The sequence below is a fragment of the Rhinatrema bivittatum genome, chromosome 2 (assembly GCF_901001135.1).
Source record: "Rhinatrema bivittatum chromosome 2, aRhiBiv1.1, whole genome shotgun sequence".
NCBI lineage: Eukaryota > Metazoa > Chordata > Amphibia > Gymnophiona > Rhinatrematidae > Rhinatrema > Rhinatrema bivittatum.
Genome location: NC_042616.1, coordinates 708153516 through 708181435, shown reverse-complemented (window position 1 = coordinate 708181435; position 27920 = coordinate 708153516). Strand labels below are relative to the sequence as shown.

Sequence of the window (27920 nt, the reverse complement as noted above, 5' to 3'; positions counted from 1 at the left end):
ACTTGCCAGATTCTTGTGGCCTGGTTTGGCCACTATTGGAAACAGGATGGTGGGCTTGATGGGACCCTTCGTCTGACCCAGCATTGCAATTTCTAATGTTCTTCATTCTTTACCTCCGTATTTACTAAAAAGGATGTTGGGAGCATACCCACATCAGAAACATTCATTGATGGTGATGATTCTGAGCAACTCAAGCAAATCATTGTTATGATGGAAAATGTAATATATCAAATTGATGAACTAAAGAGTAACAGATCACCTGGAACAAATGGTAACTACCCTCAGCGTCCTGAGAGAACATAAATATGAAATAGCTAACATGTTACTAGTAATCTGTAGCCTATCATTTAAAACAGCCACAATACCTGAAGACCGGAAGGAGGCGAATGTAATGCTGTTTTGTTTTTTTTTCAATAAAAAGGGCTCAAGGGGTGATCTGGGAAACTAGATGAATGACTGATGGTACCAGACAAAATAGTAGAAGCTATTCTTAGAAACAAAATTACTGGTTGTATTGATAGTCGTGGGGAAAGGCCAACATGGTTTTAGAAAAGGGAAGTCTTGCCATGCAAATCTAATAGAATTTTTAGAAGGTGTAAATACACTTATAAAGGGGAGGCATTTGGTATAGTATATTTGGATTTTCAGAAGGCGTTTGACAAAATTCACCATGGGAGACTCATGAGAACATAAGAAATTGCCATATTGGGTCAGACCAAGGGTCCATCAAGCCCAGCATACTGTTTCCAACAGTGGACAATCCAGGCTACAAATACCTGGCAAGTACCCAACAACTAAGAATATCCCATGCTACTAATGCTAGTAATAGCAGTGGTTATTTTCTAAGTCAACTTGATTAATAGCAGGTGGACTTCTCCAAGAACTTATCTAAACCTTTTTTAAACCCAATTACACTAACTGCACTAATCACTTCCCCTGGCAACAAATTCCAGAGTTTAATTGTGCTTTGAGTAAAAAAGAATTTTCTCCAATCAGTCTTAAATGTGCTACATGCTATTATCCGATTCACATTTACCCATTCTAGACCTCTCATGATTGGCCACTGTTGGAAACAGGATGCTGGGCTTGATGGACCTTGGTCTGACCTAGTATAGCATGTCTTATGTTCTTATGCAGATCAGCAGGCCCATCAAGGAGCTTATCCCACCATGGCCCGAAGAAAACAAGAGACCCCCAAACCTCCAGGTGCTACTTATTCCTGCCCATGTGTTCCTAGAAGAAAAATATTGCTGGAGCTGTGCAGGCAGGAAGGAGGAAGAGTGTCTGTGGCAGGGCCGCCACAGATCCTATCTCACAGTGGCTCGAGAAGGGGAAGCCTGGTAGCAGGGCTCCTATGGATCCCATCTCACGGCAGCTCAAGAATATCAGGTCCTTTATATTAGATAAGGATTTGTCTGTGTTCTACATGTGTAACTGAGGTTCAGTATTTTTGCTGGCATGTAGGTTTTCTGTAGGGCTTTGTAGCAGTACAACTTGTGTTAAGCCCTGTAGGTGGTTAACAGAACAAGTTCTAGGGCATGGTATAATATTTGCATTGCTGCCATGCCATAGATAAGGCTGCTGCATTTTGAGTCCTGAGATAGTGCTATATGATATGGGAAGGTTCTAAGTGTCTTTTTTTTTGCAAGGGTTTGTGTTCTCAGACTGGCAGTGAAGGGTTTGCAGTTACTGAGATGAATGTGTGTATGGAAAAAGAGGAGAACTGAGTGAGTGAGTATATTTGTGTTTGTGAGAATGAGCATATATGCATGACAGAGTATGAGTGAATATGCAAGTGTGTTAGTGTGTGTATGCATATGTGAAAAGGTTTGTATGCATGCTGTTACCAATCAGGCCGATATAGTAAAATGCACGGGAGAGCCGGTGCTCCAAGGCGAGCACCCGCTCTCCCGACGTGCGCCAAGGCCACTCTCCTGGGCATGCGGTTTTGTATTCAAGTGAGGGCCCGCGGTAATAAGGAGGCGCCTCCTTATTGACAGAAGCAGCGGCTGTCAGCAGGTTTGACAGCCAACGCTTAATTTTACCGGCGTCGATTGTCTAACCCGCTGACATCCACGGGTTCGGAAAATGGACGCTGGCAAAATTGAGCGTCCATCTTCCAACCCACGAGCTGCGGGCTGATTTTTTTTTGGGGGGGGGGGGGCGGCCTTCAACTTAATATCGCTATGATATTAAGTCGGAGGGTGTACAGAGAAGCAGTTTTTTCTGCTTTTCTGTACACTTTCACGGTGCTGTCCGAAATTAACGCCTGCCTTTGGGCAGGCGTTATTTTCTGAGAGTAAAATATGCGGCTTGGCTGCACATTTTACTTTCTGTATAGTGCGGGAATAACTAATAGGGCTATCAACATGCATTTGCATGTTGCGGGTGCTATTAGTTTTTGGGGGGGTTGGACATGTGTTTTCCTCGCGCTATTACCCCTTACTATATAAGGGGTAATAATAGCGCGTCGAAAACCCGCGTCCAGACGGGGGCTAACGGTGCGCTCGGCCTGAATGTTTCCTCTAAGGATTGGGTTGCTGTGAGCGTAAAATTGATAGGCTTTTTGCATCAAAGAAAGTAGTGCTCACATGGTAATGAAACAAAAAATGGTTGCTCATGAGTGAAAGTTTTTACACACAGCAACCTAATCCTTAGAGGGAACATTGATGTGGAGGAGTAGTAAAGTGGGGTGATCAAAAAAAGTGCCTGGAAAGGTTAGGGAGAGAGGAGGAAGTGTTTCCTGAGTGTCTGGGAGAAGGGAAGAATGCTTATTGACAGGGGACTGTGAAGAGATTATTTGAGGGGGTTATGGGGGGAGGCTGCATGAGGTGTCTTGGGAGAAGGGGAAAAGGTATCATGGAGTCTTTTGGGAAGAAGGGAACCCCTCTTGCCCTTCAATCATGGGTAGGGGGCCCTTCCTAGATGATTTACCCTGGGTCCCCTACGTCTCTAAGGTCATCCCTGGTGTAGCCTATCCCACCAGTAGCCAAAGAACAGGCCCTCTGGGCTTCTGTCAACAAAGAAAAGAGAAAGAGACCTGATGTGAATTAGAGTGTGTGTATGAGTAAATGGGCATGGAGCGAAAGTGAGTGTGTAGGTGGTGTGAGACAGCGAGACCATGTATGAAATAGAACATTTGAGCTGTGTGTGAGAGAATTTGTGTGAAAGGGCATGAGTTTGTGATTGAGAAATTGAGTATTTCTGAGACAGCATCATGTTTGTGTGTGTGTGTGAGAGAGATACAGAGCATGTATAGTAACATAGTAACAGTAATGACTGCAGAAAAAGACCAAAATGGTCCATCTAGTCTGTCCAGCAAGCTTCCCAAGTTAGTAACTGCTGCTTCGTGCAAGTTACCCCCATGTTTCTCTTAAGGGTAGTAACTGCCGCTCCGTGCAGGTTACCCCCATGTTTCTCTTAAGGGTAGTAACTGCTGCTTCATGCCGGTTTAGCTTTATTTATTCTCATTCTCTAGCCTTTTAGGGATCCACAGTGTTTATCCCATGCCCCTTTGAAATCCTTCACAGTTTTAGTCTTCAGCATTTCCTTTGGAAGGGCATTCCAGGCATCCACCACCCTCTCAGTGAAGAAATATTTCCTGACATTGGTTCTGAGTCTTCCTCCCTGGAGTTTCAAATCGTGACTCCTAGTTCTACTAAATTGTTTCCAATGGAAGAGGTTTGTTTACAACCATGGATCATTAAAACCTTGCAAGTATCTGAAGGTCTGTATCATATCACCCCTGCTCCTCCTCTCTTCCAGGGTATACATATTCAGGTTCTTCAACCTCTCCTCATAAGTCATTCGATGGAGACCACCCACCATTTTGGTCGCCCTTCTCTGAACCACCTCCATCCTGTCAGTCTCCTTTGAGATACGGTCTCCAGAACTGAACACAGTACTCCAGGTGAGGCCTCACCAAGGACCTGTACAAAGGGATTATCACTTCCCTTTTCTTACTTGATATTCCTCTCTCTATGCAGCCCAACATTCTTCTGGCTTTGGCTATTGCCGTGTCACACTGCTTCGTCGACTTCAGGTCATTAGACACCATCACCCCAAGGTCTCTCTCCTGCTCCGTGCATATCAGCCCTTCACCCCCCAACTCATGTAGTTCTTTTGGATTACCATGGCACAAATGAGTGTGTGTGTGAGAGAGCATATATGAGTGATTTTGTTTTATGAGGAATGGAGATTCTATTTTTCCATTATTGCACTGCATACAGAGTCTGGCTGGTAGCAATCTCCAGTTCAGTTTTTGTCTGCATATTTTAATTTATACTTTGTGATCTCTTTAATGCGAGAATCTGTGTTTGTTCTGCATGTATGACAGAGGTGAGGTATTCTGCTAGCATGTAGTTTCTGTGTAGGGATCTATAGCAGCCTGGCTTGTTCTGTTTTCCTAATAGGAGATGCATTGGTGTTTTAAGGCCCGGTGTAGTATTTGCAGTGTTGCCTTTGCAATGGTAGAATTCAGTGCTGGAAGTTGGTGCTGTTTTGATATGGTAGGTTTTCTATCCCACCTCTCTCCCCCTTGGTTTTATATGTGTGTTTGTGTTTATGTGTAAGAGAGAGCGAGAGAATGGGAGCCTGCCCTGGGTTGCTTGTGTGTGTGTATGTCAATAGGATTCTGCCTGAGTTGTGTGTGCGCGTGTGAAGAAATTTTGTGCTACCCTACTAATTCAAGACAAGCTCAGGGTGACTGGAAATCAAAAGATTTCAGATATGGAGAATGGGGAATTTTTCTGTCCTTATTAGTTTTAATTATTGGGTGCCTGATGTCTGCCATTTTGAAATATTATATTGCTGTTTAGAAAAATTGTAAACTTTTGTACGAGGTCTTAATTCTTGGATGATGTTCTATTCATCAACTGGTTGGAAATGTTCTTATTAGTATGATTTCACTCGTTTCTAGTAAGGGGATCCAGAGGTAAGAGAGAAGGAGGGGGGGTTGCTTTGGGAGGGAGGGGGGTGCCAAAGTTGGTATCTGCCCTGGGTTCCACATACTTTAGGTATGCCATTGCTATTTACCCATTCTAGCCCACTGAAGATTTTATAGACCTATCATATCACCTCTCCAGGCTGAAGAGCAGTTCCATCCCCTTTATCATTTTGATTGCCCTTCTCTGTACTTTTTCTAGTTCCACAATGTCATTTTTGAGATGGAATGACCAGAACTGCTCAGAATGCTGTGCAGTCTTGCCATGGGTCAATACAGTACCATTATGATATCTTATATTTTATTTTTCATTCCTTTCTGTCATGATGGGATAAACAACCAGCAGATTTAAATAAAATCATAGAAAGTACTTTTTCACACAGTGCACAGTTAAGCTATGGAATCTATTGCCAGAGAATGTGATTAAGCAGTCTAATATAGTGGGGTCTGAAAAAGGTTTGGACAAGTTCCTGGAGGAAAAGTCCATAAAATATTAGCCAAATAGACTAGAGAAAGCCTTTGCTATTCCTGAGAATATCAGGATGCTGGGCTTGATGGACCTTTGGTCTGACCCAGCATGGCAATTTCTTATGTTCTTATTTTTTTGGGATCTGTTGGGTTTCTGTGACCTGGATTGGCCCCTGTCGGACACAAGATGCTGGATGGCCTTTGGTCTGACCCAGCATGGCATTTCTTATGTTCTTCATTTCACTGCTTACAGATTGAAAGGGAAAACATAACATGTTATACCATCTAAAGAGACCCTTTACTTACCATGTAGCTTCCTGCAGTGGAGCAAACCCAAGTGTGACTTGTCTTGTCCGTTATGACACGACATCGTCTGATAATCCCATTGCTGATCTCTAGCTCAGAAAGGCTGAAGGAGTAACAGTATTGTCACACATGCTGGGGTTTTAAGTATGAATATAAATTTGTTTTAAAACACGTAAAATAAAGCTATATTTTATTAAATTGGGTCATGATTTGTTTTTTAAACTAACAATCTATATCTGAGCGCTTGTACATGAGTACACACCCTGTAATTTCATCCTGCTCCTTTGGGCTTCCAGCTGAATCAGAATTTACCCCCACTGGAGCTAAAATGCCATAAGCTTTCATTTGTCAGTATCCTAGGATTTTCTCCATTCTTTTTACTCTCTCTCCTCATCCTATCTTACTCAGCCATCGCAGTGACTGCCCTGTGGTAGAGCGGCATTGACTATGGTTTGTTCCAGAACTAAAGCATGTCCTTTTGAGCCTGTCAATAGAATGAAGGATGAGAGTCCTGGGGACTGTGAGCCTCCCCAGCAGCCGTATCCTGAGGAGCAGTAGCAAGGTCAGAAATTGATCCTGGGTCTCCATCATGATAGTGGGTAGCAGTATTTGGCAAACTCCAGTAGCATGTTGGATGCAGCTGAGTGACATTGGGACAGTCATATAGGAAAGTTAGCTTTGATTCTTGAGCCTAACTTCTGCAAATCTGGGAAGGAGGGAACATTTACCAAACAGTGACACCTCCAATTGAAGACATAATCTGTTTTGCTCTGAAGAAGGCTGAGTCCATGCCCTATAATTGACAGCTTGATGCTGGAGTTTGAACAGGGGAACATATGTAGCATATGCAAATAATGGCCAGTTTGCCATTTAGTCTTTATCCAGACTTAAACATGAGAAAGGCAGTGCTGTGTGTGATTGAGTAGAAAGCCTGGGAGTTAAGAAAGGAATGCTGAGCCCCTTATCAAAGATCTTCGTGAGAGAAGATCTTTTCTGTGAGAAATGTGACACAGTGGACCACACAGAACTGTGATAATACTTGCTTGTATTTTGGATGTGCTTGTATTGGCACAGAACAGTGATCTGGATGCTAATAGACTAAGTGGCCATTTGTGCCATTGCTTTTGAAATATTAGTGAAAAATGGATTTTGCATGGCTGCAAAGGTTTAAGACTACTACCTGACCATGCAGTTTTGTATATTGTGCTCTTTATACATCATCTGGCATATGGCCATGTGTCAGGTTTAGTGCATGGTTCATAAGTAAGATTTATTTAACCAGTAAACAAAGTACTAGGTCTTGTAGAATGATAGAGGGGCATTTCCAGATTGATTTTTTGTTTTTTAAGATATGCTGTTGCTTTCTGGAATTTGCATGATAGTCCATAGCACTATAATCCTAATCTTAATGATACTGTGTATATTGTCTTTATGAATGTAAATGGGCACATATTTTGTGTGAATAATTTCATTTTCTTACACAGACACAAATCATTTGTAAAAGGAGCCAACAGAATTACATTTTCAATGCTCAGAAGAAGTTGGGGCCACTAGCAGTATGCAAAAAAAAATACATTGAAAATTCCTCACACACATCAGACAGTATCGCAAAGCGGCGGGAGAAAAATGAGTGATCCTTTTAGTAAGTCAAAGTGGCCGGATAAACAGTAGCGGGCTTCCCCCCTGCTGTTTCATGCTTGTTGGCATGAAATGATGTCTGGAGTAGTTTGCTACTCTGGTTTAATAAAGATCATTATATTTTTTACCCTAAGACCAAATCATACTGAAGTGCTTGAAGGTTTGAACCATTGTCTGACTAAAATCTCCTCTTCGTTGTGCACTAAAAACTTAAAACAACCCTCTGAAAATGGAGATCCTACAAATCAGGAAAAGTGACAACTATCCATGCCTATCTTTGGCATCTGATGGAGTTCCTCTGTCAATAAAGGCCAGAGTTCATACTTTTGGAGCCATCATAGATGCTCACTTATCACTGACTATCATATTATGTTAATAGTTAGAAAAATTTATTTTCCATCTGCGACAAAGGCATTTCTCCATGATTGTTTACTCTGTAATCATCACCCAGTTAGATTATTGTAACAGCTTATACTTGTTGTTACCAAAGAATCTTCTGAGGAAAATCCAATTAGTTCAAAACTCAATGGCAAGCTTGTTCATAAGAGTTATGTTCTGTCCAAATATCTCCCTCCTCATGTCATTCCTAAACTAGTAAATCACCATTAAGTAAAGCACTCTCCCAGTGTTTATCACATAAGGGCAAAATGCTTTTAATGTAACAGGTTGTTGTAAATGTAAACTGGAGTGAAGGCGATTTCTGCTATACCTCGGTATATAAAAAACTGCTAAATAAATAAATAAAACAGCCATATAACATTGGTCATTCAATTCCCTCCAATATATATTCCTACTTTTTAAATTTATTTTTACATTTTTTTTATCATTTTTATTTATTTTTCAATAACTAGTGCAGGGCCAACACAGCTAGTGTTTTTTTAGATTTTGAAAGTGTAAACCTTGACAGCACTCACATCAGGATCTTTATTTTATTCACTTAATGCATAATGTGCACTCTTCATAATGGTCACCACTGGTCAAAAACCCTTTCTTATTATCCAACACATTCATATTTTATCAACCTCTTAAAAACTAATATCATTTGGTAGTTAGTTAGGTTCTTTCTCTGTCACAACACCATCAAGCATGTCATTAGATGAAAACTAGTCCCTAAGTGTTATAATTCCAGTGAACAATACTTATCTGTGCAACACCCACATGGCTATGTGTTGTTCTGGTTACAGCTGCTTCAGGGTGTGCGATCTCAATAATGTTCACACCATATTTTGTCGAACTGTCTTCTCACAATGCGTAGGTGGACAGCATTTTTCCACAAAGGAAAAGAGCGTCAGTATTTAAACCATTTCATGAAATATCTTCTCAACCATTCAGATGATTTTCAAACATATGACATTACACAGCCAATCCTTGCTTAAATTCACAGTCTATTAAATGTGTCTCTTCTTAACGTTCCCATCTAGCGTCTTTTGTTTGTAGGATATCATTTAGACCAATCAGGTTCAACCAAATATCATTTTAGCCAATCAAAATCCACCACAGTTCATACTCCAGCTCACCGAAACTATTCAATTTGGTTTACAGCTTCCCTATCAGGCATCCTTTAGTTTATTGAATATCATTCAGATATTCCAGTCCAGTTCTGCCAAACATCTTCTAACCAATCAGAATTCAACACAGTTAATACTCCCAACCTACCAAAGCTTTTTCAAACCAGTTGTCAAGTACAAATCATAAGAAATGTATCCATTCTACTGCAAGATTTAACCCCTTGGGTTGCAATGTCCCTAATCAGTAAATCCATTGTTGCTCGCTGAATTAATTGATGATTCTGATTGCCTCCCCAAGGATGCGGTGTAAACACATCAAGACACAACATCAGCACCTATCTGGTGCTTGTCCGCGGTTCCTTGGAGGAAGAAGCTCAGCCATGGAATGGGATGACCATCAGGGCCTGAGTCCCCACGCCCAGTTGAGTCTGTGCCTATACCTCTGGCCAGAGGCTGAGCCCTAGGGCTCCATCCCCTCCTTCGGGCAAAGAAGATGAGGGCCCATATGACCACTGGGGGGATGACTCCTCCAATGTTTCTGAATCTCAGATTTATAGTGGGACAGCATCACTTCTAGTACCGCGTTTTGCCATTTATGTTAGCATCAGCCTGTGTCTTCACAAAATGCCTGGCCATGGTGGCAGCACATCTTTGCAGACTTGGGAGTCCATGTTTTCCCTTATCTGGATGATTGGCTGGTCAAGAGCACCTTTCGGGCAAGGGCCAAAGAGTCCATATGCACAACCATCTGGGTGTTGGAGTCACTAAGGGGTAGATTTTAAAAGGTACGCGCGCTTCCAGCGCGCATACATGGATGCACCAATTTTATAACATGCGCACGCCAATACACACATGTTATAAAATCCATGGGCAGTGCGCATATGCACGCCGGATTTTATAATCTGTGAGGGCGGCGCGTGCGGGGGGGGGGCCTAATTTTATAAAAGCACGTGCGGCAATGAGTTCGGGCCTCTCCCAGTTCCCTACCCGCTACCCATACTCCCTCCCTCTTTCCTTCTTTTCCCCACCTCCTAAACCCGGTCTCCTACCTTTCTTTTTTTTTTTTGTTTTGTTGCTTACTGCTCCTTTGGAGCAGAATCAACTTATGTGCACCGGTGCTTCCCTGTCACAGCGGCAAATGGCTGCTGTACCGGCTGCCTCCAGCCCCGGACCTCCCCACCCACCGGAACCACCCCTTTCTCTGGGCCTGGCACTTCTGTGCATAACGGGGATTACATGCATGGCTGGGCCCCTTTCAAAATACGCACGGAATGCTCAAGGCCTGGCCAAGCACATAACCCCTGGGATTTATGGGCGCAGGGCATTTAAAATCTACCCATCAGGTTCTTAATCAACTATATCAAGTCCCATTTCAGCCCATCACCACAATTGCACTTCATAGGAGCCCTGCTAGACCAGGCTCAGGCCAAGGCCTTCCTGCCTTGTCAGAGGGCCAACTTTTTGATGTCCATTGCAGAAGAGATTCAAGCGAGCCAGCAGGTCTCAGCATGGCACATGTTGAGACTGTTGGGCCATAAGGCTGCAACAGTACAGGTCACTCCCTGGACAGGATTACATGTGTGGAGAGCTCAATGGACATTATGGTCCTAGTGGCAACAGACCACTCAGGGGCTTCGAGACTGCATCCGACTTACTCTGTCCCTCCAGGACTCCTTGTCCTGGTGGCAGGAAGATTCCAGTCTGGAATGGGGTGTCTCCTTCCAAAGTCCTCGAGTCCAAATTGTACTGACCGAGGATGTATCCACCCTCGGCTGGGGAACTCATGTAGATGAGCTAAGCAACCAAGGTCTCTGGTCTGCCAGGAACAGCTATGTCAAATGAACTTTCTAGAGCTCCAGGCAATCAGGTACGCTCTGTGGGCTTTCAGAGATTGGCTGTCCAACAAATTTGTGTGATACAAACTGACAACCAGGTGGCAATGTGGTATGTCAACAAACAGGGAGGTACGGGCTCCTACCTCCTGTGTCTGGAAGTACTTCAGATTTGTCATGAGTCCTCTCCCAAGGGATGGTGCTCAGGGCCATGTGTCAGGCTGGAAAGGATAATGCAATAGTGGACAGGCTATGTCATTCCTTCCGACCCCATGAATGGTCTCTGGAACAAGGGGTAGTGAATTGGATTCTCCACCTGTGGGGAAGTCCAGAGTTGGATCTCTTCACTGCACCTTGAAACAGGAAGGTTCCTCAGATCTGCTCCCTGTACAGGTCTCGTGACAAACCAGCCTCAGACACCTCTGCTCGCCATTGTGACAAAGGCCTCTTGTACGTGTATCCTCCAACTCCACTGGTGACGAAGGCTTTATTGATGCTTCAAAAGGACAAAGAGACTATGATCCTCATACCCCTCATTGGCCAAGACACTCCTCTGGAAGATGTTCATCAGGAAACCGATCAGCCTGGGGACTTCCCCAGATCTCATCATCCAAGACTGAGGCAGGTTGCAGCATTCTAACCTCGAGGCCCTGTGGCTCACAGTCTAGATGTTGAGAGGCTGATCTTACAACCGCTCAATCTCTCTGAAGGTGTGTCTTGAGTCTTGGTAGCTCCCAGAAAGCCTTCCACTAGAAAGTCCTATGCACTGAAGCGGAGGAGGCTCTCTGTGTGGTCTGAATCAAAGACCCTAGATCCCTTCTGCTCCACACAAAAACTGCTTGACTATCTTCATCTTTCAGAGATTGGTCTGAATACTAACTCCGTTTGGGTTCACCTGAATGCAATTGGCACATATCACCATAGTGTAGAAGGTAAGCCCATCTCTGAATGCCTATAGTTGTATGGTTCTTGCAAGGTCTGTTTCAATTGAAGCTTCCCCTAAGGCCTCTCACTGTGTCCTGGGACCTCAACATGGCTTTAGCTCAGCTGATGAAAGCTCCCTTTGAGCAACTGTGATCCTGTGACCTGAAGTACTTGACCTGGAAGATCATATTTTTGGTGGCAGTCACTTCAGCTCGCAGGGTCAGTGAGCTCCAGGCCTTAGTGATTTATCCACCTTATACTACATTTTTCCATAATAGGGTGGTCTTGCGCATGCACCCCAAGTTCCTTCCTAAGGAGATGATGGACTTCCAACTCAACCAGTCCATCATCCTGTCAACATTATTTCCCAGGCTCCAGCCCTGTACAGTTTGGACTGCAAATGAGCCTTAGCCTTCTATCTGGAGAAGACAGAACCCATAGACAGTCCACCCAATTTTGTTTCTTTTGATCAGAACAAGTTGGGGTTTGCCGTTGCCAAGCGTACCCAGGTGGGATTGCATCTTGGGTGCCATGTCAAGGCTCACTCTGTTCAAGCCATAGCAGCATAGGGGCCCTCATGCGAGCAGTTCCCATGGAGGAGATCTGCAGGGCTGCGACATGGAGTTCATTCCACTCATTCATATCACATTACTGTTTGGATTGGGATGGCCGATGTGACAGTAGGTTTGGCCAATCTATCCTTTGGAACTTGTTTGAGGTGTAGAATCCAACTCTGTATCCGGCTAGGGCCTATTCTTTCTGTTCAGGCTGCCCCCTCCTTGTTACCAACAAAACTGGTTATTGTTCCCATTGGCACTTGTTTTGGTGTTTTGTTGGTCCCGTTTTTTTTGTTGGGGGGAAGTCTATAGCTAGGCATTTACGCATGTGTGAGGACTGTCATCCTGCTTGTCTTTGGAGAAAGCAGAGTTGTTTACCTGTAACAGGTGTTCTCAGAGGACAGTAGGATGTCAGTCCTCGTGAAACCCACCCCACCACCTTGCGGAGTTGGGTTTCCACTTTATGGGTTTTGTTCTTTTCTATTGTTTTATTTTAATCTTCAGTTCTTTGTTATAATACTGGGCAGACCCTGCATGGATGTGTGGTATAATACATACCAAGCATGCTCATAAATGCTCAGTCAAAGTTCTAGAAACTTTGATATAAGTTTCCCATATTGGGCTTTGTCCGATGATGTCTCCCATTTGCGTGAGGACTAACATCCTGCTGTCCTCAGAGAGCACATGTTACAGGTAAGCAACTCTGCTTTCTAGGAGGCAGAAAGACTACTGTTGCTTGAATCTGGCTGATATTTTTTCAAAAGTCTCGAGCTCTGAATACATACTATGTGAGTTGGTTCATTAACTGTTTTAGATCAGTCATTTTATATGAATATATGATTGTCATATGTATTTTGTAGTGTCTTTGTCAATTGTTGAATGGTATTTTTAAATATTGCCTGCTTTAAATTTTATGCCATTTTGAGAATTATTGAAAAATTGGTTAGAAATTGGACTAAACAAAATAAATACTGTCTGACCAGTAAGGAATTTTGTGGGTGGTTTCCTTACATACCTTTGAAAATTTGCAAACTGAAAAAGGATTAATAAAATTGTTTTCCCCTCCTTTCCTAACCTAAGTATTTATTAGAGTTTATTTTTTTACATTTGAAAATAAGTGGTGAGAATATTTTTAGATTGCCTTTCCAAATAATGCTAAAGACATAGCATTATTAGTATTCAGGTACAATAAGTCCTTATTCCAAAGTGGTATCTGAGACAATAAGAGATAATGTGACTTACCCACAGTCAACAGGGACTGTTAGTGGGGAAGAGGGATTTGAACCCTGGTTTCTCTGTTTCTCAGTCTATTGCTTTCACTGGTAGGCCACTCCTTGACAGGAGATCTGTGAAAAGAATGCATGTCATGAAATGGCACAATATATTTAATATTTTAGATCAGAGGTTCCCAAACCTGTCCTGGGGGACTCCCAGCCAGTCAGGGTTTCAGGATATCCACAATGAATATGCATGAGATAAAATTTGCATGCTATGGAGGCACTGCACGCAGATTTCTCATGCTTATTCATTGTGGATATCCTAAAACCCTGACTAGCTGGGGGTCCTCCAGGACAGGTTTGGGAACCACTGTTTTAGACTAATTTCCAGGGATTTTGTGAATTCTTACAGAATCCTTGAAGCTAAAAAGTCAATATAAATACAATAATTTCATAGTATTGCATACTTCGAGCTACCTGCTTGGCAACTATGTGAAATTATAATAAAATATTTCATAATTTTCATTGTAGATAAATATGACTTTAAAAACTAGGTGTTTTATCATTTATTTCTACAGTAGTATAATACATAAAGCCATCAAGATCCAAGACAAATGTGACCTTGAAAAAAAATTAGAAAAAAAAATGTTATGCATTTGTTAATATATTAATTAAATAATAAAGTTTGGTTCTGCAGAGCAGTATAAGATTTTTTCATAAATATTTTAGAAACATTTGGGCAGATTCAGTTTATGGAATATTTATTCCATATAAACTACTCAGAATATTTTTCTTTGGTAAATGACATGCACAACAGCCTGATACATCTTCACAAACTCTTGTTTAATTTTTTTCACAGAGTGTACACCAGTAATAAGGGAGAAGGTAAAAGAAGATGAACCAGATTCCCTTACAAAATACTTCAGTGTTGTATGGTGTAAGGCTTCAAAGAAAAAACACAAGAAATGGGAAGGTGACGCCATTCTTATTACAAAAGGGAGGTCAGTGACACTAAAGGATTTGGAAGGCAAAGACATTGGGAAAGGTAATGCAAAATTCAAATGTGGATAATATACTGTACCGATCTGCAAATAATCTCTTGTTTGCTGCCATGTCTGTAACAAAATAGAATAATAATAATGCCTCGGGGATCTGTACTTGGACTGGTGCTTTTCAATATATTTATAAATGATCTGGAAAGGAATACGACGAGCAAGGTTATCAAATTTGCGGATGATACAAAATTATTCAGAGTAGTTAAATCACAAATGGATTGTGATACATTACAGGAGGACCTTGCAAGACTGGAAGATTGGGCATCCAAATGGCAGATGAAACTTAATGTGGACAAGTGCAAGGTGTTGCATATAGGGAGAAATAACCTTTGTTGTAGTTACACGATGTTAGGTTCCATATTTGGAGCTACCACCCAGGAAAAAGATCTAGGCATCATAGTGGATAATACTTTGAAATTGTCAGCTCAGTGTGCTGCAGCAGTAAAAAAAAACAAACAGAATGCTAGGAATTATTAGGAAGAGAATGGTTAATAAAATGGAAAATGTCATAATGCCTCCGTATCGCTCTTTGGTGAGATCGCATCTTGAATACTGTGTACAATTCTGGTCGCCGCATCTCAAAAAAGATATAGTTGCAATGGAGAAGGTACAGAGAAGGGCGACCAAAATGATAGAGAATGGAACAGCTTCTCTATGAGGAAAGGCTGAAGAGGTTAGGGCTGTTCAGCTTGGAGAAGAGATGGCTGAGGGGGGATATGATAGAGGTCTTTAAGATCATGAGAGGTCTTGAATGAGTAGATGTGAATCTGTTATTTACACTTTCGGATAATAGAAGGACTAGGGGGCATTCTATGAAGTTAGCAAGTAACACATTTAAGACTAATCGTAGAAAATTCTTTTTCACTCAACACAATTAAGCTCTAGAATTTGTTGTCAGAGGATGTGGTTACTGCAGTTAGTGTAGCTGGGTTCAAAAATGGTTTGGAGAAGTTTTTGGAGAAGTCCATTAACTGCTATTAATCAAGTTTACTTAGGTAATAGCCACTGCTATTAATTGCATCAGTAGCATAGGATGATCTTGGTCTTTGGGTACTTGCCAGGTTCTTATGGCCTGGTTTGGCTTCTGTTGGAAACAGGATGCTGGACTTGATGGACCCTTAGTCTGACCCAGCAAGGCAATTTCTTATGTTCTTATGTAGTATGCTAATGACGTAAAATAATTGCTTGTTTATTCTATCAAATGCTTTAGCATGTTGTTACAGGTGATGAATTGTTCCAAGCTTATTTTGGTCTTTATGGTACTTACTTTTATTAGAATGAGACACCTTTTGTTACTCTGCAGAAATACCAAACATTCTTTTGGTATGCTTGTGCATATCCCAGCGCTGCATCTTGTCGCAACTATATAGTACCAAAGTAGGTATGCTGAACTTTCATTGCTTTTCTTTCAGATCCATATACAGATCTGATTTAAAAAAAAAAAAAAAAAAGAGACCTTGCTTTCTTAAAAATGGAGCAATGAACTGACATTCTTTGACTTATTTTCTATATTTAATGGCTTATTAAATTAAAACTAAAAGAGGTCACATGATCCACTCGGTGAGTGCATCATGTTTTAGGATAGGTCCGGTGATTTCCCCCTTTGATCGCTGAACTCTCTGCCAATCCTCTTTGCATTATTTCGTGATCACTTCTCTAGACTGGGCACAGTTTTTTCTCCCTATTTTGCCTATCGTCTTTTTTTGACAATTCATGATATCTGGTAAATCGGCAAAGAAAAATAAAGAGAAAAGCAAGATACAAGACTCCAATATAGCCAATGCAACTGAAGATGGCCTTGGTCCAGGAAGTTCAGAAACGCCAGTGAGCAAAGTCGTTATAGCTGTAGTTGCAGCCTTGGAAGCAAAATGTGATGATAAATTTGACAACGTTTATCAAAGATTTGATTCTCTTACCATGCAGTTGACAGTCTTTGCAGGAAAGATTCAGGCGGCAGAGCAACAAGTCTCAAGCAGGGAGGACCGTGTGAGCCTAATGGAGATGGAACTTGCTATGCTGCAAAAATTTAAGACTACAATGTCAGATAAGCTGGAAGATTTGGAAAACCGTTCCAGATGAAACAACCTCAAATTTGTGGATTTTCCTGAATCAATTGCAAAGAGAAACCTCCCAAACTTCTAGAAAAATGGATTTCTGTGGTCTCTACACTATCTGGCAAGTATAGACCTCTTAGATTGGAAAGAATACACAGGCTTTGGATATTCACTCCTGATTCTCAACGCCCTTGTGTGATTATTGCCAATCTGCTTAATTTTATCCATAAAGGTGAAATCTTGAGAACATATAGGCAAAACTCAAAGGTGTTATATGAAGGCCATAAGATCTTGGTGTTCCAAGATTATTCAATGGCAGTGTCTGCACAACGAAGGGTTTTTACATCGTCTACACTCAACTTGCTAAAAAGAAGCTTTGCTTAACTTTATTATATCCTGTGTGACTAAGAGTGGTTCATCAGGGGAAACCTTATCTTTGAAGAGGCAGTGAGCTGTCTACAAATTCTGGATTATTGAGACTTCTCTATTGTTCCACTGCTTTTTCTTTCACTATTTGCTCCTTGATTATCCCAGGCGGTGTACAATAATTACTGTTTTGAGAATGACCTATTTGGAGAAACTTCTTATATTTATATAAGTGGGAGCTATAATTGTTCTTTATATATTTTGCAATTCTTATGTTGTTATTTTGTTCTTACAGTTTCTAACCATTTATTCCTTGATGTTGGTTGGCAGTGATGCAGTACTTTGTGTTTATTAAAAGCCTGTCTTGGTTTTTTTTTAGCAAGTTTTTCTTTTTACACCTGTTTATCAGCTAATTCCTTCATTGATTTACAATTTTGTGGCTGGTTCGTCTTTGGAATCTTCTTTTTTGATGCTGGATGTAATGTTACTGTCCTACAAGACTTATTGTGGGAATACTCAGTTCCATCGGTGGTGGTGGTTTTTTTTTTTTTTTTGCTCTGTATTTTTTCTGCTCCTGAGTTTCCTGCGCATTTTTTGCTAATTATTTATGTACATCTTCTTAGTTGGATTTTGTCTATCATGTTGGTCACCAATGTTATTTACTCTTAAGCTTGTATTGCTTATATTCCAATCTAAACCACTGCATAATTCTTGTGTATAACATTTTTACTATTTATAGTTATTGTTGCTATCTTTATGCTGTTTACTTCGAATATTGAGATCTAATTCTAGATTTTGATATTACCAATGTCTTGTTATATTGTTGGTCTGCCTACTTCATTATCTGAACTTATCTGCAATTTTTTCAGGATAGACCCAGAAAACAAATCGGAAGCTTATCCAGTTGGCTGGTATAGCAGTAAAAAAGTGAAGATCGGTATATGTAAAAAAGCCCTTAATTGAAATTTGCCCGACTCTGGCCGAGTTTCGCTCTTTGGTCGAGAGCTGCCTCAGGGGCAATATGTATGGGCAGGACTTATTGCATGCCTGCAGGGTTAAAGCCACAATATTAGTACGTCCACTTTTGTATACAAACTTTAATGCCTGTTAGATGGTACATGTAGTAAAGACATGTAGCATCAAATGTTCAGAACACTACTTTCAATTTTGTCCTCAAAGCATTGGTAGGTTACATGAGACATTTAGATGGATGTCACACAGTACGATTCTGCCGCATACCTGCGCTACGTGTAATTGCTGGTTTGGCCGCAAATTGATTGCGGAAAAAAAAGAGCATATAAACGAGCTAAATTCTCTGATTGTGATCGGTTATTGGATTATCAGTACAAAAGAGACCAGGAGAGGATAGTATGTGTTACAGCACAGCATCTCTATGGCAGCTATAGCATCGGCAATAAGAAGACATTGGCATATTTTGACTTTACATGAAATCTTTAATGGGCCCCCTTTGATAGCCACCTCACGAGGACCAAACATCCGTGACCACATTGTGCATACCCACATGGATTCAAATATACATCTAGGATCAATGAAGGGTATACTCCGTAAATATCAACAGTGTGTAAAGTGCAATTACACTATTGAAGGCAATGAATGGATTGAGCCAGTAACTGGATATTGAGTTAAGAGGTTTGATGTTTTAAGTGATTCTTCTGCTAGAGGTAATTGTTATTTTCGTTCTCAACTTTAATGGTAATCAAGGTTTTAAAACTTTCCTATATAATAAATGGGAGAAATATATTCAATGTAATGGTTGTCATTGGCAGACTCCATCTTTATTTTGGGAAGCAGCCAAAGTGACAACATTGCATATGTTACTCAGAAGTATAGGAAACTGAATAAGACAATTCTTTGCTTAGAGAAGCAACTATTAACTGATAGACTCAGATATGCTTCTTTACTGTTGGAGACAAATAGATCTCAATATACATTGCTTCAACAACGGGCAAAGAAAAGTTTTCTATATTATAAATTCCAATTTTATCAATTTGGTAATAGAGCTGGCCATATGTTGGCTAGGGTTGCTGAATCTTGGTGGGGTGGAGGGCAGAGAGCCTCCAAATACATTCCAGTCATGCGAACAAAACAATGGCACTCTATTCAATTCTACCAAGGAAATAGCTCAGATCTTTTCTAATTATTATGGGCAGCTATACTCTAAAGTTCATTGTAATTTGGTAGAAACTAGAGCATATTTTTCTTCAGTAGGTCTGCCATGTATTTCTGAGCAGCAGCTTCAACTTTTAAATGAACCTCTTAAGTTGAAGGAAATATATAGAATGGTCTCTCAAGCCAAATTGTATAGGGCTTTGGGATCTGATGATCTTTACTTTGAAGATCTAATAGGAAAGGGGAAGTTTGCCTATTGGTCTAACAGAGCTTTTATTATATTCTTCCTAAACCTGGTGAAGATCCTCTGCGCTCCACCTTATATAGAATTATCGCTCTACTTACTGTAATTGTGATATCAAATTCTTAGCTAAAATTATGGCTGGTAGATTATCTCAGATTCTTCCTGAATTAATTTTGGAGTCCCAGGTTGGTTTTGTTAAGAGTCGCCAATCAGTAGTCAATGTATAAAAATTGATAGCCTCCATAGAACGATCTAATCAAGGTCATCTGAGTTCATAACTAATAAGCTTTGGCACTGAAAAGCTTTTGACAGGGTCAGTTGGGTCTTTCTGTTGAATAGCTTCATTTCTATGGAATTTGAGGCTATTTTCTTGAAGTGTTTATATTCTTCTCCTACAGCCTCAGTTTTGGTTAAAGGGATCCTTTCTGATGAATTTGCTTTACAGCGTTTTACTAGACAAGGCTGTCCTCTCTTGCTTTACTTTTTCATCTTTCCTTGGACCCTCTTTTTTTTTTTTTTTTTTATACAGACTCTTCATGAACATCCGGGCATCCCTGGTATACCTTGGGTACCTCCTCCTTCAAAGTAGCTGCTTTTGCAGATAAAACATTACTTCATATCTTCAGTCCTATGGAGTCCCTTCCCAGGGTTCTCTCTGAATTCTAAAAATATGGTGCTTTATCTGGATTAAGGTAAATCTAGAAAGATCAGAAGAAATACCACTTGGATCTTTCACTTCTTCTCTGTGGGAGGGGGATTTTCTCTTGAAATGGGTAAATTACTCTATTTAGGAATGATCATTAGTAAATATCCCAGCTTTATTGTGTGGCATAATTTAGCTTCTCTGATGGATACAACTGTGTAGATGCTAAGGAAATGGGCTTCTTTTCTTCTCTCCCTAGTGGGAAAAATTCAGCTCTTGAAAATATTACCAAAACAAATATATTTACCATGTTACCAATATAGCTCCTTTGATCCACTGAACATTTAGTAGTTAACCATGGAGGAAATATTTATGGCCAGGAAGACAATCCCATAGAGCTTTAAGTACTTTAATGAAACCATGGTCATAGGGGGAATTGGGTCTATCTAATTTGTTGTTTTATAACCAAGCTGCTAACCTCCAATATGTGAGCGACTGGCTTATGTCTACAAGTTATTGTACCCCTGTCTTTTTAGAGCTGGGCTAATGTCTCCTTTGTCTTTGCATTACTCCTTGCATAGTTTTTTGAATGAGATACCTGCACATTTCCATTCTAGTATTTTGGTATTACCATTGCAGAAGACCTGTAGATGGTTATGCTGTTGTTTGCATGTATTGTATAAGCTTTGTTCTCCTTAACGCCCCACTTTGGGAAACTATACATTTCTCTAGGACTGTCGCAAACCATCTTTTGCACAAGCTGTTGGAAGGGATTATTGGCGCTTTCTCAATTTTTATATTCTCAGGGTACTGGTAGATTTACAATTACGTCTCTATATTCATTGTTTAGACCCAGCACAATTAAATGATCAGTGTTCTTCTGTTTTAAATGTTTTTGACATATAGGACCCTTTGCGTCCTATCTCCACTCTTTGCAAATTTCTGACTTGGTTAGACAACCAGTTTGATTTTCAGATTTTATTAGATAAATGGTTATATAATTTGCAATTACCATTTTCATTTAAATATTTTTCTAGTTGCCTTACAAATATTAATACATTATTCAAAAACATGCAAGCCGGTACGTCTAAATATTTTCATGCTATGCTAGACATTTGGAAACCTTTCTATACCTTCCTTTCTCCTACCATTAGAAAGACAATAGCGGATGTGTAGAGCTCCCAATATTCTATTCTTACTCACTATTTGCCTAGTTTTATTACTTGGCTGTAACCTACAATACATAGTCCTTTATTATTATTATGATGTATCGCTGTTCTTTTAACCTTCCTCGATGTAAGATTTGGACTTATGCTTCTTTTTGGTATGCCTCGGACAAAGATTGTATTATTACCTGGCTTTGCAAACTCATTTCTGGATGATAGTCTCTGTTTAATTGGTATTTCCCGAATTGGGGGAGAGAGAGAGGATCAGTTGGATTGGGGAGGAGTTTACTGAAGCAGGTTCTGAAAATGTTCAAATTTCCAAGCACAATATGCTTTGTTTTGCTTGTGTTATCCTAGATTGTGTCTAATTCCATGTTGCATTTATGTATACGATTATCCTAAGCTGAACCTACTTTACTGTGCTTGCTTATCAATTTATGTAATGCTTCTGAAATGTCCAATAAATAAGATGAAAAACATGCAATTACGTGAACTACAGTACAAATTTTTAATTCGTTTTCACATGTCTCAATATAGATCTTTCCTCTCCTCTGTAAGATAGTTTGCTGCCCAAGAGTTATTTACACTATCTCTGGCACTGTCATGTGGGTAGCCAGATGGTAAGGCTGTTGGGGTTTCCGTTTTTAAAGATGGTATGGAGATAGTTTGTACTCTCTATACCCAGAGTGTCTTCACCAGAAAATAAATCAAAATAGAAAAATGATTTCAGAGGCACTTTTATAATTAAATTAAAGGATTTTATGTTGCTGGCAAATGGATAATTTTCTAGCTCCTTCACCTCTAGAAGCAAGTGTAATTATTGAACAAACAAACCTTTCAATAATGTCAATGAGAAATAATTTATTTCTGGTGCACAAAAACAATTTTTCATGTGTGACTCACTCGAATTCTTAACACAGTTTGGAATAGAAATCGGTTCCTGTACAAAGATTACTACTTAATGAGAACAAATTTTGAATTTCAACTTTAATTCAAGAAATCTGATTCTTTGTGTTAACTTATTTCAAGCTCTTTAGCAATTCTGAAACTCTCCAGGTATTAACAAATTTTATCTTTAACCTGTTTTAACTCAACGATGTTGACCTCTTGTGTGTCCATAATTGTTGCACTAGTGCATTTTACCAAAACTATGTCACAGTTCATTGGTGCGCTGGGTAATAATTTTTAGAGCGCTGTCTGTGAACGCTGGGTAGAGAGCGCAGACCCAGGAATGATGTGAAGCTTTGATGGCTTGTGATCGAAGAATAGCTCATGCTGCTTGATGGCACAGACTAGACCTGATCTACCATTCTTGACCACAAAGTCTCAAGATACAGTGGTTCACCTACTACACTATCTCAATCCAAATCAATAATAAAGATTGAATGCCTCACACCACCAATCTTCCGCAGACTATAATGTTGCTAGCGTGTGTGTTGTATAAATGACACTGGAGTTCTTGCTAATAGAAATCAAAAAATAATGATTTCAATCTTGTCTAAGGATGCTTGCTTTGAGAGCACTTAAAAAGTAAAGAAAATATTCAATCACACTCTGTCTCACATTCCACACTTATTTGCCAATAAAGACAGGAACAAGTTGTAGGACTTCAATATTCCAAGTTATGTCAAAGATTTTTTTTCCCTCTAAGGAAACAACATAGTGGCAGCTTTATTTACAGGTGTACACAATCTGAAGACTGTAGGACTTACTGAAAACTTTCTTTCAGGTAGCATGCACATCAGTTAAATCAGCACAGAATCAGACCATCAATCGTCCACTTTTCTCACATCTACTTATCTATCAAAGCTGGCAAAAATAAAGTGGACCAGCTATAGGAAGTTATCTTTAATTTTAACTAATTCCTTACCTCACAAAAGGATTAGAATTACAATAAGCACCATTTTCACACACTGTCACGACAGCTCTGCCGTCAGCCTATAGCACACAGCCCTCTCTCATACTGCACAGGCTTTCTCTGCCTCAGAGTGCAATACACAGCCCTGCCTCAGGCTCCATGTGCATTCTATGCAATTTCTAACACACCCCTTGCTTCAGATTTCCATCATAGCAGCTCTCCCTGCAGCCTCTAGACACACACAACTCTCTCAGTCTCTGGCACACAGCTCTTCCTGCCTCGGGCTCCAACCACGTCTCTCGGCAGTCTCCATGTGCATTCTGAAAAATTCCTCAGAAGAGATCCTTACTCCTCTGAAGTCTCTCAAGAAATACTTCTCATCTACTTAAACCTTCTTATCCGCCAGGAAACCTTTATAAACACCTTGACTAGGAACACAGCTTTCAAAATAATTTTTAGTATGTTCTAAACATTTTTTAAAGGCAAATTACTTCTCAAATCTTTCTGTGCTGTGCCTCAACTTGGTGGTGTTACAGAGACTCATCACCCAGCTGCCTTGCATTGACCCTGGAGAGGACTAACGTTACCATGGTGTTACCATGGCATTGTCTATGGGATGGTAAAGAGTTTTCTTTTTTTACTCTCTGAGAGCTGGAAAATGAAATCAATAAGAAAACTCCACTTGCACAGTTCAAAATCACACCAAACTTTCAGGTTAGCTTCTAAATAAATGTAGCAGCAGTCCTGTGTATTTTCATGACCATATTATCTATTTTTACATTTTTACAGCTAATTTAATTTTAACTTACATAATAAACATTTTTCCCCAAACCAAGAGTTAAATCCATATTTATATGATCTTATCTAGTGACCACCACCACCAAACCCCAGTTTCTGATAGGTTTTAATCATCTTTTAAACTTTAATTTTCCTACAAGCACTGTGTAGGCAACCTCTCGCTGACATCACTGTCCCAAGTCTGTGAGAACCCCTCGGCTTGCACTGTAATCATGCAGGGGCTTAGATTACAGCCCTGACACTGCTGGCTTAAAGCTGGCAGAGGCAGCATTCCCAGCACTGCTGCTGCAGTGTGGCTCCAGCTGCACTAAGTGGCATTTATCTATTTAAAAAAAAAACCTCATTGCAGCACGTCTGGGCTCTCTTTGGCTGCCAGGAGCTCCCCAGGCTCCCATGGCCCCAGCAGCAATAAGGCCAGGTATTTATTTAAATTTTATTTACCCCATTTACAATAGCTTTTTTTGGACGCTTGTCTGAGATGCTCAGCATCCTCAGGAACCTTGGGATATGTCTTCTGGTCATGTTTTGTGACTCAGTTTTTGGCATAAAGTATTTTCATATATGAGGAAGATAGTGGGCCTTCTTAATCCTTGTACTCCTGCTCTGGTGGTGTTTGAAGATTTTTCTTCCTTTTTCCTTGGGAGCAGATCGATAAACTTATGGTTAAGAAAAGAATTTCTGTTTGGTATAAACAAAACCAAGTATTCTTTACTTTTGGGGATTACCCCACTCCTTTAGTTTTTATGTTCTGGAGAAATGCTTTCCACAATTTGGCAGTGATGGAGAATTTTGATGTTAAAAAGGCCTTTTCTAAATAGAAATTCAAATTTTTACGTATTTGGGTCTTCTATATAGAGCCCTTGCCCAACAAGCTAGAAGTCAGCTTATTAATGATTTGGGGTGATAATTAGTATGAGATTCTAAATGCTATTCTGGATTTATATATTTGTAGAAATATGCTAATGTAGGGCAGGGGGATACTGTATAAGTTTTCGCTATTGTTTTTCTATTTGACATGGTATGTACAGAACAAAAAATACTAGTGTCAGTTTTGTTGTTATTTTTTGCAGTTCAGTAAAAATATATTCCATTATTTTTAGGTACAGGATACAAATCTAAAGACCTAGAAAACTTTGAAGAAGGTCAAACACTAATGATTGGTGGAAAGGAGATTGAAGTGATGGGAATAATTTCTCCAGAGGACTTCAGCAGCGGCAGATGTTTCCAGTCTGCTGCAGTGGTTACCACCCCCATTTCTTCTACTACCTTACAGCCAACTAGGAAACCATTCTCTAATCCATTCAAGAATGCCTGTAAGCCCAGCACTAAAGAAAACCTGTTCAAGGATAAACAGAACTCCAAACCCCGTCATGATCCAAGCGCACCAAGTAAGGCTTTATTTATTTATTTATTTTTAAATAGAGCCTGGTTTATGAAAGGTTTGTCCATTTGGTGCAAAATGAAGGAAAATCTTTTATGCGACAGATGTCTTGTTCATTTTGCGGCTAGCACTGAAGCATGGTGCACTGAGGCTTAGGGGAGTGTTATAGAGGTATTCACTGGAGAATAAATGGCTGAGGATGATTACTGCTTAGATGTAGGAAACAGATTTCATGGCCTGCTCGAGACTATATTCAGGTATCAGTGATGGAATAAATTCTGTAGGAGATTTCTCTTCCAGCCCTCACCAGCTAGGGGATCCAAGACAATCTAGGCAATAAACCTGGGAAGACTGGGTTAAGGAAGCATCTGTGGGGTTTGTATGTGATATCGCACCCCCCACCACCATCATCATTATATTAAGACTCTTGTAGGTAAATGTTGATAATGAACTGGTTTTATCATATTCATTAAATCTTCTCTTTAGAATCCTGAAAGTTTGAGAAATGTTTATACAGTGTTGTATATGGAAAATGTGATCACTTCTTTAAATAAAAAATGCTATTTTGTTTTAATTCATGTTTTAACTTTTGTTTTGAGACTCCTTAGTTATGCCACGCCCAAGTCAGTACCATCAGTGGATGTTCAACAAAGCTGGGCTACCTGTGGTGGATGTGGTTGTTGATCCTTACCTCACGGCTCACCTACGACCTCATCAGAGGGAAGGAATTATATTCCTTTATGAGTGTGTGATGGGTATGAGGTAAGGCAAATGAAATATAGTAATGTAATTTCAGTTCAGGTATCTCATTTTCTCAACTATTCTACTATAAAGATATTAGCAGTATTTAAAATGTATGTTAGCAATAAGTAAGCAAAAATTGTAAAACCTAAGTGACCTTTCCTTTTCAAACTTACCCCTAGATTCATCAAAATGCGTTAACGCATGGATAATGCCCATGATAAGAAAAAGGGGCATGTTTATGGAAATTTAAAAATTACCGCAGCATCCAATAACATACCACTTTGCGTCGGTAGTATCGCATAGTGCGGTGAATGTATCGCACCCTGCAATAATTCCTATTTTCGCATCTTGCGGAGAGAAAGCGAGAGAGTGCTTATCTACAAGGCCTTCATAGTAGTGAAGTATTTATCTCTCTATAGGAGGGCCAAATAATAGCTCGAGGTGAGGTTTTGGTGGTGGTTTAGGGCCCAGTCTCTCATATGGAGTGAGACGTACAAACAGCACAGTACACCTCGATGAAGTATGATGTCATTTGGAGTGATGAAAGTCTCACAAAGATGCCATTTCTACTATGTTCTCTCACCCTAGCTTGATGGATTCTATAATAGGGTACGATCAAGCTAGGGTGAGATAACATAGTACAAAATTACATCCTCACTCCACATGACATCAAATCTTCACTCTATATGAGAAACTGGCCCCTAAACCTAAACCACCAACAATACCTCACCTTGACCTATTAGAAGGCCCTCCTATAGAGAGATAAATAGTTGCACACTGTGAGGGCCTCCCCAGAGGCGCGCTCTCTCTTTCTCTCTCTCCACCCCCACCTCCCCAGCCCAGAAATAGGCAAAATGCAATTCTAAAAATTTATTATGAATTACGTTACCGTCATTTCAGGCATATTGCACAGCTTAATGCCAGGAAAAAAGGTGTAGTTATTTCTGGCATTATAACCATGCGATAGCATGCGTTATGCTATCGCACGGTGCGATATTGCCCCTCATTTTTATAAATCCCGCCCAAACTCCTCCCTGATTCCACCCCTTCCAAAAATTTGCATTTACGCCATGCACTAGCGTTATTATCGCATGCATTATGGCATTAACGTGTTATCGCGTGTGTTAACGCCATAATGCATTTTGATGAATGACCCTACCTGACAGAAGCAAATGTATTTTAATAAATTAATAAGGTTCCCATTTTTAAAAATGTTTAAGCCTTTTATCTGTATTTTCCAGATCTACTTTTAAATACACGTTCCTGTACTTTTCCACAATTTTTTACTCAATATAAGCTGACTCAGAACCTGAATACCTGAATTTTACACTTTTAAAAAAATATTGTTTCTTTTATTTTAGCTTTTTAGGTGTTTATATTCCTGCATTCCTCCTGACCTCTGCCCTACAGTATTTATTTGATTTATTTTCTGTTTAATTACCTTGCTATGACTGGTTTAAGTAAAGTGAAGTACACTTTATAGTGACTCATTGTCTTAAACCTCAAATGCAGACAAAGCCTTTCCCATCCATTTCTGGCACAAAGCAGTATTTCTCGACATCCCTTTTCTCACTACCTCTTACCTCTTAATGTGGCTCACATGCTTTTTATTCCTGTAGGAGCAATTGACAGATACATATATGATCCAAAATATGTCAGCATTACTTATTTAGGAGGAAAATCTTCTTTTAGTCTAACAAACATAAAAAAAATGGAATAGAGGTATGGAGGAATAGCCTAGTGGTTGTAGCAATGGACTGAACACTAGGGAAATCAGTTTTTAATGCTCTATTTCCTTGGCTACAAACTCAACCGTGTCAGATGTATACTTGCTTCCTCCTTCAACCCCATATTATCTCTAACTTCACCCTCTCGTCCCCCTCCTATTCCTTTTCATCCCCTTCCAATGTCAGTTTTCTGTGAATGAAGCTCTCTGGCACAGCATTTTTCAAAAATGAAGATCTTCATTGGATGGATATGGCTGCAGCATAGGTCAAATTACAATGCTAATTCAACCATTAATTAAACCCTAAAAAATTATGCAATCCCTATAGGGTGATCACACCCTTGTCTGAGTTGCATTCATAAA

At 40.1% G+C, this 27920-nt stretch overlaps 1 protein-coding gene across 3 annotated transcripts in view; it reads left to right on the top strand.

Moving 5' to 3' along the window:
* Positions 1–27920, top strand: part of RAD54B (RAD54 homolog B) — a 203049-nt gene that overhangs the window by 111550 nt on the left and 63579 nt on the right. For all 3 annotated transcript variants that reach the window (XM_029591695.1, XM_029591696.1, XM_029591697.1), the window contains exons 4-6: positions 14252–14437; positions 24807–25094; positions 25687–25849. In XM_029591695.1, coding sequence (XP_029447555.1) covers positions 14252–14437; positions 24807–25094; positions 25687–25849 — 637 coding nt within the window. The remainder of the gene's footprint in view (positions 1–14251; positions 14438–24806; positions 25095–25686; positions 25850–27920) is intronic.